The 18,212-nt window shown below is 41.5% G+C and overlaps 1 protein-coding gene across 4 annotated transcripts in view; it reads left to right on the plus strand.

Annotated features, from left to right (window-relative positions):
* Positions 1-16,538, plus strand: part of WDR7 (WD repeat domain 7) — a 287,515-nt gene extending 270,977 nt beyond the window's left edge. For all 4 annotated transcript variants that reach the window (XM_070420352.1, XM_070420351.1, XM_070420354.1 and 1 more), the window contains 2 exons: positions 9,133-9,237; positions 13,774-16,538. In XM_070420352.1, the coding sequence (XP_070276453.1) occupies positions 9,133-9,237; positions 13,774-13,977 (309 nt within the window). In that variant the 3' untranslated portion in view covers positions 13,978-16,538. The remainder of the gene's footprint in view (positions 1-9,132; positions 9,238-13,773) is intronic.
* Positions 16,539-18,212: the final 1,674 nt, after the last annotated feature.

Consider the following 18,212-nt stretch of genomic DNA (forward strand, 5'->3'; position numbering starts at 1 on the left):
GTTCAGAGTTACAAACAACTGAACTCCAAACCAGCTTGAGGACGTGCTGGATGAGTGCCTGTGTGGAAACATCCTGCGTGGAAGGATCGCTGCTTGTGATCCTGAGAAATGTGACCAGACTGCAGGTGGCATGTGTGATACAGGATCACAAATGTAATGACTTCCTACTTCTTATAGTTAATAGAAAAGTAATCATCAAGATTTAAAAAAAAAAATCCTTACAAGATGGATCTTTTCTAACCTCATGCATCACTGTGTCTGATTGGGGGCTCTGACTTTTTCACAGGTAGAATGGGAAGCATCAACCAGAATTCCCATTCAATTTTAACTTCCCAAAGATCCAGAGAGGGTATTCTCTGTTCTGTCTTAACTCTCAGGCACCCAGGATCCGGGCTGGCTTCCCTCTGGCCTTGGCTTCGTCAGGAAGGACATCTGGAATGACGTCTGGAAGACGTCCGGTCTAATTAGCATATTACCTTTTTATTATAGATTATGTTTCTTCAGCTATCATATTTCCTTTTGAAAGACCTCGCCCTTTAAAAAGAGCAAACCTGCCTTTTATTGTTTTACGAAAATGGTTAGTGAATCTCGTTTCCAAGATATCCAAGCAACTAATAAGTGTTAAATTATGTTTTATTTCCTTATTTTAATTTTTTTCATCACCCCTTATCCCCCCTATACCCTCCTTCACCTCCACTCATGAGCTCTTCCCCACAATCACCCGCAGTTGTCCCTATCCATGAGTTATCTCTTTTTTTATCAATCCCTTCACCCCCCTAACTGATGTTATTGTTTTTTAAAGCAGAAACAGATTTTTGGAGACCATGCTACTTACCATATTATGCACATTTTAATTTTAACATTTAAGATGATCTGACAATTACAAGTCTCATCTCTGAACAGATAAAATATCTGGTTTTAATCCTCACACGAGAATATGTTTATTGATTTGAGAGAGAGAGAAAGAAACATTGATATGAGAAAGAAACATGATCGGTTGCCACCTGTACGAGCCCTGACCAGGAATCGAACCTATAACCTTTTTGGTGTACAAGACGATGCTCCAACAAACTGAGCCACCTGGCCGGAGCCAAAGAAAATATTTTTATAAAAAATAAAATAGTGTAGAGGATACCAAATTGTTCCTACTAGAAAAAAACTGGTAGACTCTATGATTTCAAAGACAGACTAATAGAAAGTCTGGAAAGATGTATGCCAAATGATTTATGAGGCTTCTTCTAAATCATGGGATTTGATGGGTTAAGAATAGTGGGGTAGGGTTTCCAGTTTTACTAAAGGTATTTCAAAAAGTGGTGGGATTACAGGTAAATTTTTAGCTTTCCTCCCCCCCCCCCCCCAAAAAAAAAACCCCTCCAAAATAAAAATCATGCTTCTGTTAAAAATCATTGTTGCTAACGCAAAGTGAATATATTCTCTATTAGGCCTTCAGAGATGTGTGCAAACTGCCTTCTTTGGACACTCACTTCTCCAAGGAAGATAATATTTTAAATGGAAGGTTTTTGCTTGAGTTTAACATGCTTTGCTCAAAAGTGAATAAAATTAGTATACAAAGTATTAAATATGCTTTTAATATTTTCTATAATAAGGCATAGAATGTTATTTTAAGACACACATCTGTGAGCTACATACATGATAACAATTATAACCACATTACTAACAAAGTGCATTCTGAGTTAGAAACAAACAAAAGCTTCAAAGGATTCCTGTTTTCTTGGGAAGAACATAAATTAAAACATCAAAGCTGTGTGTTTCTCTTGAGGATCATAGATATTTGGGTAGCTTGTCAGTGCTGAAGTGTGAATGGGCCAGTGTTATTGACTTCCACGTGTTACCCAAATATTTTCCATTGACAAATATTAATTGCTTATTAAGTGCTAAAGAGTCTGGTGGTCCAAATATTGAATTGTATAGTGAATGGGCCTTTTAGTTTTGTTTATCATTAGGCATTATGACTGTATTAAAGATACAGAGGTTTAAGCCAGCATACCTCCCACTCTAAGATTATCACATAGATGTTTCTGCAGAGTTTAATCTCGTGATAGGCAAATTAATTCATGTTCCTTCAGATTTAAGTGAATTCTCTTTGACCAAACTATAGGGAATGCTTGTTTAAATATGCATTGTGATTTAGTTAGTAGTAAAATATCCAGTATATCCTGCATTGATTAAAGTTTATGAGTCTAGTGAATCATTGAAATTGCTATAGAACAAAATTGGTAATTATGATCATTAATATGAGTTTTTATAAATTATTAGTTTGGTTAAAATATTTCTCCTCTTATTTTTGAAAAGAATCTGTATATCAAAATGAGCTACCAAATACATATATGTGTGTATATATGGCAACACATACACAAATACACACAAGTTTCATTTTAATTTCTATTTGTTGTCTTTCCCAGTGTTTTTTTTATTATTTTTTATTGAGTTTATTTGAGAGATATTGGTAATAAAATTATATAGGTTTCAGGTGTATAATTCTATAATACATCATCTTTTCTAACTTTTAATGGCATATCTTTATTCTCTTGTTATAATTACATCCAGAGAAATCTTAAGTATACTTTGTAATGACCTTCATGAAAAATTTGTGCATAACTTATGAAATTTAAGCAAAGTTAAAATTACAGACATTTGACTATCAGTTTTGGCTATTGAGTAGTACCGACAGTTTGGGATTATAAATTTATTCTAATTCAGATATATGTTTATGAAGCTAGAAATTTGACTTTTTCATCATTTATCTCCTGTTCCTTAATTAAATAATTACTACTTGATAAAGGGTTATTTACAAGATAAAATGTTATCAAACTTCAAAGCAATTTTGTTAGGTATTAATTACAGTGATCCATTAAAAAATTCCCAAATAAGTGATTTGTACATTGGGGACATTAAAATCTTTCACTTAAAAATAAAAAGTATTAGCTAATGAAGACGGATTTCAAATCTGTAATTTGTAGAATAGACCCACCTCTTTCCTTTCTGTCCACCCCTTCCACGGGTGCTCTCCTCTGCTGTTTCATCCTCTCCCCTTTCGTCTTTCTCTCGCGTGCTCTGCTTGGGTTACCTCAACCACCCAGTCATTCCCAGATATTCCTGGAGAGACTGCTGTGCGCCAGGAACAGTGCTGAGAGCAGGACTTATGCCCCGATATCTGCCCATTTTCTTATACCTCCCAAATCTGTCTCTCCTTCCATAAACCTTCTCTTGAGCTCCAAACTCTTCTTTCTCACTTTCTGACATACAGGGCAGGGCAAATAATATCTGTCTTCTTTTATAGATAAGCAAATGTTTCAGAAAGTTGCCCATATAAAAGCCTCAGTGTAATAAAAATCTGAAATTATTACCAGTGCCTAAATTACATTAGTGTAACAAATCTTGAGTATTTATGTTGATTCTTACTATTCCAGGATGAGGGTGTTACACATGTTTAGCGTATAATCCTCCGCCAAAAAATCTCAAAGACTATTGCTTGTTCCAGAGATTGCCAATATGTAGATATCGAAAAGCTCCTTTAATTTGTCACTGTCAGTTTATCCCCAAGTGACATTTCAGTAACTTTCAATAACTGAAAATGGGAAATGCTGCAACTCTTTGTAAGGAAGAAATTCTGTTTACTTGAGGCCTTTGTGTTATAGTATAATTTAAAATAGCTCACTTTATTATACTTATCCTTAAATCTATTTTCCATTAAGATGTTAAAGTGATAGCAAATCTACTTGTCTTTCACCCAGAATGTATATTCTGTTCAATTAGATAGTGATAGAAAATAATTCATCCATTGGTGCCAATGCCCCCTGGACAGAAAAAAGCCACAACAGGCTATCACATAGAGTTGGCATAATGTGAATACGAAACATACCTCGGCCCGCCAGCAAGGAAAGAAATTATAGAGATAAACAACCCACATTCAACTGTCAAAACTCTGCTCAAAATCATTGAAGACTCACCCCAGGGCGGCACGTGGCTCATGCACGGACACTGGGACGGGACACCCGGTAGGAAAGCCGGCTCTTCAGTCTAGAGTTTTAGGAGGACGTTTGCCATCTACTTCCATCTCGGTCGATGCTTTCAGTTTCTGTATGTTGTGTCCCAAGTCAGAAAGCTCCAGGTCCCTGGTTTTAGAATTATTCTTTCCTCCAGAAGTGCTTACTTACCGCACTGCGCTTGGTGTTGTCTGTTACCCCGAAGAGGGGCCACCACAAGGAAGTTAGAGGTATTTGAAGGTCTTTGGTGTTTCCGCTGCTCTTCTTTTCAGGGCTCGTCCTCACTTCCCAGGTACTCACTTCTCTGAATGTCTGGCCCATCTCCAACCTACTTCCTGCCTCCGCACACAGATGGACACTTCATGAGGCTCGCCCTAACCTCCAAGCTTCTGCCATGCTTGTCCCTCACATACCCTCCTCCGCCAGAGCCCAGCCTGTGAAATGCCTGCACAATTATATTTTTAGAAATTTCAGGCACCATGTACAGCCAACTGGGGACATGTTCAGCTCAGCAGGCATTTCAGATATCCTCCCGCCCTCCCCCTGCCTCCCCCACCCCCAATTGCAACTGCCTGTCTTAATTCCAAACTGCTCCTGAGCAGGTCTGGGACCAAGGCAGCCTCTTCCCTCAGCCCCTGGACATTGGGGCTCTGAAGCTTCGGTCCAAATTCTCTCATTGTTCACCTTATTTTAGCAAATGTTGTACAAAATAGCTGGCTCCGTTGTGCTGGTACTTATGATGGCAAGATTTTGCCTACTTTTGGAAATTTTTACAATTTATGTTGAAAGTAGGAAGGTGTCTTGTCTGGTTGGGTTTTTCCCCTCCCCTTTAAAAAAGTGATGAGACCTGCAAATAAATATACAGTGTTCTCCTTGATCTTGTTCAGTTTTTAAAGTGGGTGGAGTAGAGTCCTACTTTTTTGGGTTTTATTGTCAAATTTGCCATTGGGAAACAATATCAAGAACTCCAGGAAGAGACAAAGCATATAAAGAGCAATTTTAAAGAGAATATTCTAGGTGGTTAGAGCTCGTATTGACGCTGACCAAATCGCTGTAGAAAGTCCTGACTCTCCTCTGTACAGCAGGGTTAATTATATTCGCAGAGCACATTGGAAGTGCCTGTTGAAAACTGTTGGGTAAGTGCAAGTATTGCTCATTATTAACCCTGCCTCGGAGTTCCTTTCTTTCATGAGAGAAAGGGGGAGTGGGTGTTTAGCAGTTCAACACTTCGTCTCCTGCTAGGGATAATTGCTTGATTTTCTTTTATTGTTCAGGCACTTCTCGAATTAGATTAATTTCTCTATAGTCCATCTCTGTCTATTCAAGACAGCAATTTCTTTGGCTAAAAATATAACAAGACATGATACTCATTCGCATATAAAAAGTGGACCAAACCTCCTTTTATTTCGAAACCTGTTATTTTGGAAAATGTTCTTTCCAGCTGAGCATTTAAGATCCCACCATCGGGTTTGCTCCATCACAGAGCACTTACAGGTTCGCTGTGCCCACAGCTGCATCTCTGCCGCCAGAGCAGAGGTGCCAGTCAGTCCAGGCAGTGCCTGCACAGAGCTGCCAGTTCAGGGATTCAGCACCAGACAATGGCAGCATTTCCATTACACCCAGGGCTGGAGCACCTCTCAGGCTGAGATTGGAATGAACTCGCCAGATGCACCAAACTATCTAAAACAGCGAGCTTCTCTGAGCCCCCACGAGTGGTACTTGCTTTCATACAAGACAACAAGCCTGTCTTTCAGCCGCCACTGCAGTCAGTGCTCAGTGGTGTCTGTGTTGCTTCAAAAGGGCCCTGTGGGGCACCTTGCCTGTGGAATGGTGTGTGCATCTGTGTGCGCATGCGCATATGTTAATGAGTTTGATCTGGAGTGTCTAAAATAGGTTTTAAATAAACTAACAGATTAATAAATTCAGTATCTAACAGTACCTCAACCACAACAAAGGAAAACAGGACAATGATTAGTGAAACGAGTAGGAGTACTAGTATTTACCAATAGATACACAGAATGAGCATAAATTTAGTTCTGAGTTTCTTGGCAGTACAGTGAGCATGTTTTGGATTATGTAATTATTGTTTCATAATAAAAAGAAAGCAACAAAATTGATCTGAGAAGATAAACGTTTTCCTGGCAGAAAATTCTAAGATGAACTTATTTCACAGGGTCGTCTATTAGACACGTAATGAAGAGCGTCTTCAACTGATACAGAAATATTCACATAGGTGTTGTAAATACCAGCCCTCTGTAAAAGATGACGACGTATATGAAATGGTTCATGAAGACTTTGCTGAGGAGCCTGTATGTCTGGTGTTCTGCCTTTCCACGAGGGCTAACCTAGCTAGTCTCACAGAGGGTCCCTAACTGTGACCAGTGGGTCGGTACACCCTCTGGACCTGCTGCTTCTTAGCCAACTCACTGGTGCATTCTCTTGTCTGAAGCACATTCCAATTGCTGATCGCGGGATCTGAAGGAGGCAGGCTTAACACTCTGTTTTGAGATTTTGGGGTCCAAACTCCAAAATGAAGATCAGTCCGCCTCTGCACAGAGTTGGGCTTTGGGGAGCTTGCAAGAAGGGCCAACTTTTCCTAGAGTAGCTTTCAACCTGCTCTCACTGCTTTCACTTTTAGATGCACACTGGGCCCCCAGAGCATGGAAGAACTATTTCACTCCAATGTGTTTAATGGAATGGTTGCATTAAATGCCGTGAGGGAGCCAGGCAGGAAGTGAGGGAGCCAGGCAGCCGGTGTTGGGGTACAGAGGCCCTGTTTTGTGTCAGGGCTGGGACTGGCGAAGTGGCTGAGGGGTCACCTTCACTCAGCTCTGACTGATGGATGTCCCCACGTGTGAACTGTGGCCCAGAATTGCCTGAGCTTCCAGTTTCAGGAGAGGCTAGAAATCTTGATTTTTGCAAGGTACCTGCTTAATCAACTATCTTAACCATAAAATAGCCTCAGATTGGCCCAACAGAATTTCAGATTTTTAACAATTTCAGATTTTGAATCTTGATTTAAAAAACAATCAAAGTTGCTTTCCCTGTGAGCTCGTTTAACTGACCTAGTAAGTGGGAATGGTCATTTCCCCCCCCTTTTAATTGTTTCAATCCCTCCCACCCCCATACCTACAATGATTTTCATTCTAATGCAGATGGTGTTGAGCTGGTTTCTTGCAATAGTTGTTCAGCATGCTCACCCTGTTGCTTAATGTGGCACCACATTTGTGGGCTAGTACCATGGACAGTTACCACAGTTGTTTAAGCTCCACAGTCTGAAATCTGTTTCTGGACCACCTAGTATGTTAGCTGGTGCCGATTCTGGGATGTATTATTAGGGATTTTTTTGATGTGTGGTTTTCATTAAATGGTGTACTCAAGTAATTAAGTTATGTGATTGTTTACATTTGTCTAATCATTTTTTTCAGTTTTATTGAGATATAATTGACGTATAACATTGTGTAGTTTTAAGGTGATGATTTGATACACTTACGTGTTGCAAAACGATTACCACCCTGGCATTTATCTAACACCCCCATCCCCTCACATAATCACCATTTGTTTTTTGCAGTGAGAACATTTAAGATCTACTTTCTTAGCACCTTTCAAGTATATATGTCTGGTCACCTTTCAATAAGGAGGGGCGGGGGAGTAACAAAAATTAATAGTATTTATTGAGTCTTATTCTGTGCCATGCATTGTGCGGAGTGCTGTAGCTATAGTAACTCGTGTAGTTTTCACAAAGCTCTTAAAGCAGATATTATCAATATCATGATCATCATCATTTCTACGTTATACGTAGATTTGGGTACTCGGGTTGGGTACCTTAAACAAGTTGCCTGAGGTCCCACAGTCAGTAAGTTTTGGAGCCCAAATGCAGCCAGGCAGTCTGACTTAGCCCTAAGCCCAGAGCTAGACCAGTAAAATCGTTTTCCTCTATTGAAAAACAGGCAGTAATTTGGATCACACAGTGCCCTGAAAACCCAATGACAGTAAAGAACACAATCCAAAGAGCACCGAGGAACATCCTTGTATTCCCTTCCACCTTCCTTCCACCTTGTAATCACTCAGAAATGAATTATGAGAAGAGTCTTACAGAAATTTACAATATGTTTGGGGCTTAAGCATATGTTGAACTTGCTGCTTCCACCAAGAGTCAAGGTTCACAATTCTTCAGCCAATGGACACAAACCTTCCTGGTATTGTCTTGGTTTAAGAGAACACATCTCCCCATTTCTTTCCAGAACAGGGAGGAGACCAACCTAGAGCTTCTGAGCAGACTGAATATTGCTTAATTTGGGAGATGTAAGCTCTTTAATAGTTGAGTGTAAGGATACTAATATAATAATATAATATACTAATTTTCTTAGTATCCCAGTGTTTTTCGATAACTATAAATATCATTAAATTTTAGTATAATTTTTATGAGTAAAGACTTTATCAAGGACCTAGTCTAAAATACAACTTCCTTTTTAAAATTCATGGTTAAATCAATGAGAGCTATTTGGCAAAAGCTCAGAATTATCCCTGCTAACTTGTTTTTAATAGTATTTGATTTATATCTGTGGTCAGAGCTACAACACATGCATATATGTGTGTTTACTAATTGCAGCCATATGCATTTGAACACAATGTTATTGGTAGGAAATGAAGCATAAAACATGAAAAATGTATAATTATTAAGGGTTGAAATGATAGTTTTTAACTCCTTCTGGGACAGATATGTTATGATATAACTTTGATTGTCTTTCATTACAGATGAGTGAGGTTCCTGGGTAGATCTGGTGATCAGTTTCTTACCTTTCTAATTGTAAAATTCTTCCCCCTAAGGGACATAAGTGAATTAACATACTAGTTTTCCCATCAATATGTGCTTTTCCTTGGATTCATGCTTTCCACCAATTCGGAGAGAGGTGGACTCTTCAAAACAAGACTGAACTTTAGAGAGACCAGGGAGAGGACTTTGGCTGCTTTCTGATTTCTCTAATCTGGTTTTATAAATACAATAAAGCACATAGCAGCATTTAATATTCACCACATACTGTTCAAAACTGAATGCATCTGCATGCGTATGTGTCATAGTTCTGTGGAACAGTCCCGTTAATGACTCTGACTTTTATTTTAGACAATCCACGGACACAAGGGCCCGATCACTGCAGTGGCCTTCGCTCCTGATGGGCGCTATCTTGCCACCTACTCGAACACTGACAGCCACATTTCCTTCTGGCAGGTAAGCGAGGATGCTGCAGGCCCTAAAGTGTGCGGCATGATCTGCTGGGAAAGGCTGCCTGCGGCTGCCAGCCCTCTCTCCCTTCTTCAACCAATGTCAAGCATTTATGGCTTGCTGATTATGTGCCCGATGCTAGCATGCAGGGTACACCGAGGACGCATGTAGCAACCTGGAAAGGGGGCGGTCTGCTCTCCCAGAACTTAGTCTCAGGGAGGCACAGGTAAATAAGAAAGCAACGCCAGCATGGAGAGGAACCCGAGGCCAGGTTGTGGGATGGCTTCATGAGGAAGCCACGTCTGAGCCGAGACATGCTGATGCTGAGGCAGGGTAGGGGGGAGTGGGTGCTGAGGGATAGGTGCACAGGGCGTGTTGAGAGGGCCTGGCCTGGAAGAACTGATGAATATGAGGCATCCAGGCAACTCTGACAGGGCCTAAGGCGTAGGGAGAGAGGCAGCCTCTTGTTAACATCATGTCCGTTGATAGCATCTCATTCTGTGTGCATCCGGGATTTCCCACATTGGGCTCTTCATCCCCAAATTATCAAAACATTTTTTAAAACCCGAGCAGCATTGACTGGCATGAGAATGCCTGTTTTATTCTTATTAAAATGAGTATTAATTTTAAACAACTAATTTTTACAGTAGATCCTTTTTTACCACCAGTGATTAATCTCTATCCAATCTTCTTTTTAATTATGTTACTGCTGATAATTACAAAAAATTACATATTACCAACTCTCTCCCTCTCCCTCCCCCTCCCCCAAAATAGGTTAATTTAAAATTTTGTTGTTGCCTTTACTTTCCTAGGATGCAAGTATGTTTAATGAGCACCAGAGCGAGTCAGGCAACACCCACGTCTCTAAACCCAACATTAGAATTTAAAATGCAGCCCATGTCTCACGTGCTTACATTATACCCAGATCGGAAGTCACAGAAACATTATGTCAGCCGATCAAGAAAACACAGTAAAGCCTCTTCCAGAGGTGTAGGGAGTTTTTATTTGAATTGAAGAGAGTCCAGAAAGTAGTGTTGGATCTGCTGCTGCTGTCCCCACATGGACTTGCTGATTTATTTAGATGCATATTGTTTAGTTCGAATGATGTATGATATCACACTCTTATATCATTCCAGTAAATGTACTGTAATATATTTTGAAAACTTAACGAGGTCTTATTAATAGAGAACCTTACAAAAGCCATCAGCTATTAAAATCTTTGCTGAGAAATGAGTGTTAATGAGAAGTATTGGGTGGATAATTACTCAAGTGAGACTTAGTAAAAGGCTGTGTGCAGCATCAGTTACTCTGAGAGTAGCAATAAAACACTTCCTGTTTTGATGAATTACATCTGTATGTGTTTCTATGTGTCCAGAAAATCAGCTTCTTAGGACTGGTTTGTGAAGCATTGTTTTTAAAGGGAAGGGAAAAGCCACAGTTACATTTTCATTGGTTTACAAAGCCAGCCATTGAACGATGTGATTTGCTAATCTTTCGATTCCTTTGATTCTCCAACAAGGTATTTCTATGATTTGAATATTTCAGTTTATCTTACTCATTGATATTTGATCAAGGGGAGTTTAGTAATGAAATACCACCACAATTCTCTCACATAAATTTTGCCACCACCCTCTAGCAAATAAGTATCTTCTTTCATAAATGCTAATAATAAATTTGATGGATATTGGTTTCATTTGTTTTAATTTATTCCATCATACAGTAGAATGCTATTCAGCCATTTAAAAAGGATGATGTAAATCTATAGTCATTAACATGAAAAGATTGCCCTCAACATTTTGTTGAATGAAAAAGCAGATTGTGAGACTTCCTTTTAATGTGAGTCTGTTTATGTAAAGTCCTTTACATTTTAACTTCTCCTTATGTATATAGAAGGTCTGGAAGGTGTTTACTGAACTGTGCTTATCTCTGGGCAGTGGGATTTCAGGGGATTTTGGCTTTCTTGTTTATACTTCTCTTTCGTATTTCAATTTTCCACAATGAGTATTTATCTTTATGATCAAGAAAACATTTAATGCTACCAAATATTACAACTCCAGGTCATTTTCCTTCATTTAAGGCTCAAATCGCCCTCACTTTAGCAGAGTTTATAGCCAGTCAATGGCAAAAAAAAAAAAAAAAAAAAAAAAAAAAATTATATATATATTAACACTGAATAACAAAATAGGTAGTTGTTTTGGTAAGAATTCATTGACTGAGTTTATTGGAAAAATTAATACTCACCCTTACAACTTGAGATTCATCTCTGATTTGAAGAGGTCATAGGAAAGGATGGTCTAACATGAGGGTCTTCACCATTCCAACTTGCGCAACTGTAATAGTCCTGTCCAGAGGCAGGAAGGCTGTTGACCCTACCGAAGGCAATTGCCAATCGTCTGAGGGATGGCTCAGCTTGTAAAGGGAACCCAGATATATATAAAAAAATCTTTCCATCCTAAAATTCCAGTAAGGGATTCTTTCCCTGCCCCCTATTAGCCCTCAAGCCATTTCTCGTACTTGGCTAAATTTGAAGAGAAGAATTAAAAATAAGGAAGTGTGAGCATATTGAATACCCTGAGCATTTTAAGCCACCAGCAGAAATCAGGCTTCATACATATTTTCATAGAAAATCCATAAAGAATGAAAAGTACTTTGTGGTTATTTATCAACTGAGAAATTAGATTTTTTAAAAGCACGGTATGCCTGTTGATGCCAGTTCATTTTAACCAGCAATTTTCTGGATCGTTTGGATATGATCTGTAAGAGGACTAAATTACTGTGCGCTGTTACTTTTTGTACAAGTGAGAACTATAAAATCAAGCTCACCATCATTATTTATGTTGAAACTCTTTGGGAACCTCCAGGAAGCGATAAGGCATTCATTTTTGTCCTTTTTTGGAATTTCGGGGAAGAAGGAAGCGAGGGGGACGGCTTTGGAGGGTGACAGGTAGGGACTGCCCGGCTCTAAATGGTGACCGAACTTTAACTGAAAGAGTTAATGATAACCATACATTTGGTTTTAAAATGTGACCTCGGACACTAGTGATTTTTTTTCACCTCTGTGCAGTGTTCGGCACTATTATTAATGCAGTAAAATCAGTAACATTAGTCATCTTAAAAGGGTTATTACTCAAGATGATTTAAATTGTGAAAATGTCAGTAGAGCCTGCACGCATCCTGCTAGAGACGCCGTGATTTACACCCTCTGACACCGTCCTGCTCCGAGCCGGCCCGGGGAAGGAGCGGCTGTGTGCTGCTCTGATCCACATGCAGAGTGTCCGAGGGCTGGCCAGGCTCCGGGTGCCAGCCAGCTGCGTGCATTGGGTCACAAGCTGCATGCCTCATGCAGACCCCCAGAATCTCGCACGTCTAGATGGAGAAGAGTTGGAGGGAAAAGTAGTGCAAAGAAAAACATTTCCGAGACCTCGTTCCTGATTTTCGGTATGGATCCCATGTGATTTGTAAATCCACGAAAGGCGTGCATTGGGAAAATGTTAACTGATATTTGGAGTCTAAAGGGCTCATCAGATGCAGTCACTCGGACAGCAGTTTACTAAGATAACTGCTGCCTGATATTTAGCACTTGGACCCAAATGCATAGTTGTTTGGGAGCCATAATTTCCATGTTAGTTTTCACTTATGTGAATGGATTAAAGAACTTAAAATTCAAGTCAAATTCAGAAAAGCTGCCAGAAAGTAGAAATCAATGACTAATAAAGAGATATTGCTAATAAGGCGTGGAAGTATACTACCTTTAGCACGGCAGCAAAAGAGTGAGCCACAGACACGGTGTTCAGATGTAGCTGATTCTTATTTTCCCTTCAAACTGAAGTAGAGCTTCCCAGAGACTGAATTTTCTAAACAGCAGGTGAGGAGGGCAGGTGTTGGTAGATAGGGATGGGGCGGTCTACTGCTTAACTTCGCTTCTTTTTCTTGAACTAATGATAAGTCCCCACACTTGCCTTTGTGGACTCATCCGTCAGCACTGTTAAGAACAGAGATCTGCAATAGAAAATATCCATAATTTCCAAATACTGTGTGATTGAAACTTTTTTTTTTCAAATCCTTATCTGAGGATATTTTTTTCTATTGAGTTCTAGAAAGAGTAGAAGGGAGGGAGAGAGAGAGCGAGAGAGAAACATCAGTGTACCTGCAACCGAGGTATGAGCCCTTGACTGGAGGTCAAACCCGTGACCCCTCGGTCCACAGGCCAACAGTCTAGCCACCGAGCAAAACCGGCCAGGGCTTGAACCGTTTTGTTAACATGCACAGTGTAGTGTCCTTCTTAAAGATTGTGCTTTCCTGCTGTCAGGTTCTACCCACAAAGAAAAATTTCTCTGGATTTATGCTTTTACTGTAACAATATCAGAACAACTTCAAATACACGGAAAGGTCCCTTCAGTGGTTCAGAAGAAGCTCTCAGATGAGCATGAACAAGGCTGTGGGGGAGAAAGTGACCGGGGGTGGGTGTCCCCTGACCTGTGCGTCAGGGAAGGGAAGGAGTCTCTGTGTGACACGTGTGCTCTCATGTCCCTGTGTCCCCAGATGAACACCTCGCTGCTGGGAAGCATCGGCATGCTCAACTCGGCACCCCAGCTGCGCTGTATTAAAACCTACCAGGTGCCCCCTGTGCAGCCGGCCTCCCCCGGCCCCCACAACGCCCTCCGGCTAGCCCGGCTCATCTGGACGTCCAACCGCAACATCATCCTGATGGCCCACGACGGGAAGGAGCACCGCTTCATGGTCTGAGGCTGGCGCTGCCCGTGCCTGCTCTCTCGCGCGCAGTTCTCTAAGCCCAGATCCCTCTGTCCTTATGCTGGGTCCCTCCTCAGTGCTGCCCACCCAGGGGCATCGGGGGCGCGGCCTGGTCTGTGTCACTTCTGCATGGTCTGGGGCATTCGCCTGCTCGGGCACCTGTTGATTCAGAGGCATGCACACGCCGCTCCGCAGGATGTGGCCTCCGTCACAGGTCAAGTCTCCCTGCTGGAGAGGGAGGGAGGCGGGTCCCTGGGCACACTCCCTGGCTGGCTGCACCGGAAGCCCGAAAGTCAGCGAACACTGATCGCTGCCCAGCCCAATCAGCTGTCCCTCCAGCTGCACCCCCTTTCTGAAATGCTGCTGGGCCGGTCATGCTGGCACTGGGTTTTGAGGTAACGTGGCCGTCCTAATTGTCAAAATTATTTTCCTTTGGATTTCCTAAAACACATTATTGTTTACCACAAAGATTCTGTGTTTACATGGTTTTTTTTTCCTTCAGCTGATTGTTAGGAAATTGCTAATCCAACTACCTAGGGTTTAACCACTATCTTCGTTATTAATACCTAACCGATTTGGGATTAATGAGAAAATATACCAAACAAAAAATTTTTCCCCCGGTGGAGAATACAGTTTCCCAGACACATAGCCTTCTAAAATGCTCACATCCTGCTTAAGTGATGGCGTATTTAGTAGTTTAAAACAAAATCATCTCTTGATGATCTAGTTAATATAATTATCCAGTGACTATAACAAATCTCTTAAACGGACTTTTATAAAAAAGAATAAGTTTAGAAGCATAACATATGCCTAAAAAGAAGACGCTGTGTCAGTGGCTGCAGATGTTCAAGCCAGAGCTTGCCCTTCCTTCCAGAAACTTCACAGACCTGCAGTTCCCAGGCGTACGGCTTAGGTCAGTTATCATGTAATAGTTCAGCCTTCAAACTGCTACTGACCAACTGCAGACAAATAAAGACAGCGTTTCTTTAAACAGGTATCCTAGAAAATTAGGGACAGTGGGGCTAGCACCCGGGCGTCTGTATGGGGACAGGGCTCGGTCAGCCTGAGCGACATTGTGGTGAGAGCTCACCACCCTCTGACGGCGGCTTTCCCAGCCGCTCTCACCTCGCACGTCACGTTCTGCGGCTCTGGCTCACAGTGATGGGGGGAATCCATCAAATAATATTCTGTATGAGTCGCTCCTGACAAACCTCGATCTGTATATAGTTGGGGATTTGGTTGGTTGGTTGGTTAGTTGAGTAAAATGGGGGTGTTAATGCAGAAATAGAAAATGATTTATGAAATTCAGAGAAAATAGGCGAAGTTTACAGAGGAACCGAAATCATAATGGGAGCATTTAATTTAAAAGGTGTAGATGTCCGGGTTCATGTAATATCCAAAAGAGTAAGACCATAGTCCGGGAACAAATATATCTGTAACTTTCTTGAAACAGATTTTTAAAGACCCTGTTAAGAAACTAAGACCATTAGCCCTCTCTCCCCTATTGATGTGAAGTATGTTATTTCCACTGATGGCAAACCTGTACTATCCCTTGGTTGTAGACTTTGGGTGTTCTTTCACAGGTGAATTTATGACACATGCATGTACATTGTACTTATAAAGATAAGAAATGTAGTTTCCAGGAAGAAACCAGGAACTATGCAGTGTAGACTTTGTTTGCTGGACATGCTGTTGTGTTCGATGTAGGCAGAGAAGCTGAGGTAAATGGTTGTCCCCAAGGGCTCGAGTCCTCTCGGGCCCCAGCACCTGTCTCCTGTGTGAACTGCAGTGGGGGTACATTCATTCTGGACTGCACGGCTGTTTTGGAATGCTGATGTAGAAGGATACCTTGGAGATTTCTTGAAACAAAATGTTCAGTGCATCCCGAGAAAGGTGTGAGGCTGCTAGGCAGGCCCCCGCGTGCATGGATGGACAGCACACGCCACGGACATTTAGAACAACGCCATGAGGCCCGCAGTAGCCAGACACCTGGGCAGCTCGGCCAGCCTGTCCCGAGTTGTCTGCAGATAGCCGAAGTTATTGGCCAGTAGAATATTTTGATTACAAAACTCTGGGGTGGATGATGGGTGATGGTTAGACGGATATCTCTCACTGCTGAACTAATATTTGCATTCTTGTTAACACACATCTTTTCTTGGCTATTTTGACAACCACAGTCCACACTTCACCACAGCTTAGGTTTCTCAGCGCCAAGGTAAACTTCGTATTGTCATGCCAGTGTATGCTTTCGGTGTTTTATTACTTTCCTAGGCACTGTATTTGGACCTTTCCTTGTTAATGTAGAGGCACATGTGGCCTCTCTGATCATTTACAAGCGGAAGATGACACGATGCGATGCCTGTGTGGGAAAAGTACTGCCTGGACTCACCATGTCCAGCGAGTGGATTAAATGTCTGCCTCCCAAGACAGCTCTTGATGACTCCACTTAGTAGATTCTATATGTGCCGGGTGTTCCTCTGTACATATGTGTGTTAAATAAAGCTGGATTGTACTGAAGATTGTTTTTCCCATTAAAGCCATTATTCACTCTTAAACATTCTCAATTGAAATCCATATGCTTCCCCCCCCTCCATCCCCCCCCCCCCCCCACTCCCTTTGGTACCAAATCAAGCCTCCCATTTCCATCTAATTATTCATTTCCCCAGAGAGCTAGCTTTAGGAAAGGTGAGCTTGTTCACAAAGGACAATAGCTCAGCAGCGAGGGAGTCCCCCTCCTGCAGTGCCCAAATGTGAGCACCGAGAAACACCCTACCAGAAACTCAACAGCACCCTCTGTGGTTTGGGCAAGGGAATTGCATGCACATTGCTCTCATCTCCACCCCAAGTTGCTCCGAAATGGATTGTTAATTGTACCAAGTTATGTCTTGTCAGATGTGATGACGTGGATTGGCGGCACCAAGATAGGGGGCTGGATTGAGATCATGCAATTCACTTAATTTAATACTCGTTTGGAGTTGGATTTGAATCCCTAAAGTAAAGGGTGGAATTGGTTTTCAAAAAAGCAAGAGTAACAAAAGAGATCATTACGGCTCACAGAGGGTTACATGTGTAAGTAGTGAGTGTACTTCTTTAATTTTCAGACAAGAACATAGAACATCTTGAAATGAGTCACTCGTCATGTAGCCGAATAATTTTCTTTAAGAAATAAACATTAAAGGAGTGGATGGCTGCGTCTTGGCCCTACCTAGTCAAATGCCCAGTGTCCATCCCAGGAATTGTGTTAGCATCTCCTGATGACTTAAATGTGTCCTTCTAGGGAAAACGGGGCAGCACCAGTTCTATATGATTGGTGATCACATAAACCAATCAAATGCGGAAAGGGCATGACATTAATAGGAAGGTAAAGCCAACCCGTGCAGGGTGAACTTTCACCTTTCACCCCTCGGCTGACTGACAGAGCTGAGTGTTGAAGAAAATCAATACTTTGGAGCCAGGAGGGAGATATTTCCAGCCTCTAACTAGAGAATGTATTTTGACAAGGCCAAGATAATCCACGCTGCACAGGAGAAAGAGAAAGAAGACTCATTTTTAAAGCTTGACACTTCAAGGTGTTTTTGTCCAGTGGTTTCGAGAGCGTCAATACATACAAATACCAAAGGTCAAAAAGAAAAGCCGGAGGAATTTCAAAAATTAGATGTTCAGTTCTTTCTGCTGTTTACAAAGTAAAAAAAAAAAAAAGGCCACAGGGAGGCTTGTGCTTGTAATTGTCGTTTAAAGGAACCGAGCTCACAACCTAAGGTTTTATAGAGGCAGCGCCATGAAGAGAGAAGGCAGCTCGACTTCTGGTTTCTGTACATCCCCACCCCCACCCCCCCTTGGTTACATCGCTTTTGTGCTGACATCTCAGAATCTTCTTGCTTTTTGATTCTTGTTGGCAAATCTTAGACCCTCCTTCACATCTGATTCAATCATTTGCATGAGAAAGGAGCTCATGTGTCTTTAAAACTTAAATTGTTTCTAGTTTCCCAAGCCCCGTTAAGCAAATTAGTTATGAAAGCGTCCTCATTAGCTTTTAAAGTGAGAGAGGAATGCATCTCTAGGAAACAGGTAAGCAATTCACCGCACTCTCCCTGGCAAGGCTAGATCCATTCATTCTGTCCACAGTGCCTCCACCAAAGAGAGCCAGATTCTTTCCTTTCCTACAGAGAAGAAAACAGTCGAGCTGCCCACACCATCCCACTGAGTGCAGAAGGACAAAGAAGTCCTGA

This window comes from Myotis yumanensis, unplaced genomic scaffold (genome assembly GCF_028538775.1).
Source record: "Myotis yumanensis isolate MYYU_CA2020_CCGP unplaced genomic scaffold, mMyoYum1.0.hap1 SCAF_7, whole genome shotgun sequence".
Taxonomy (NCBI): domain Eukaryota; kingdom Metazoa; phylum Chordata; class Mammalia; order Chiroptera; family Vespertilionidae; genus Myotis; species Myotis yumanensis.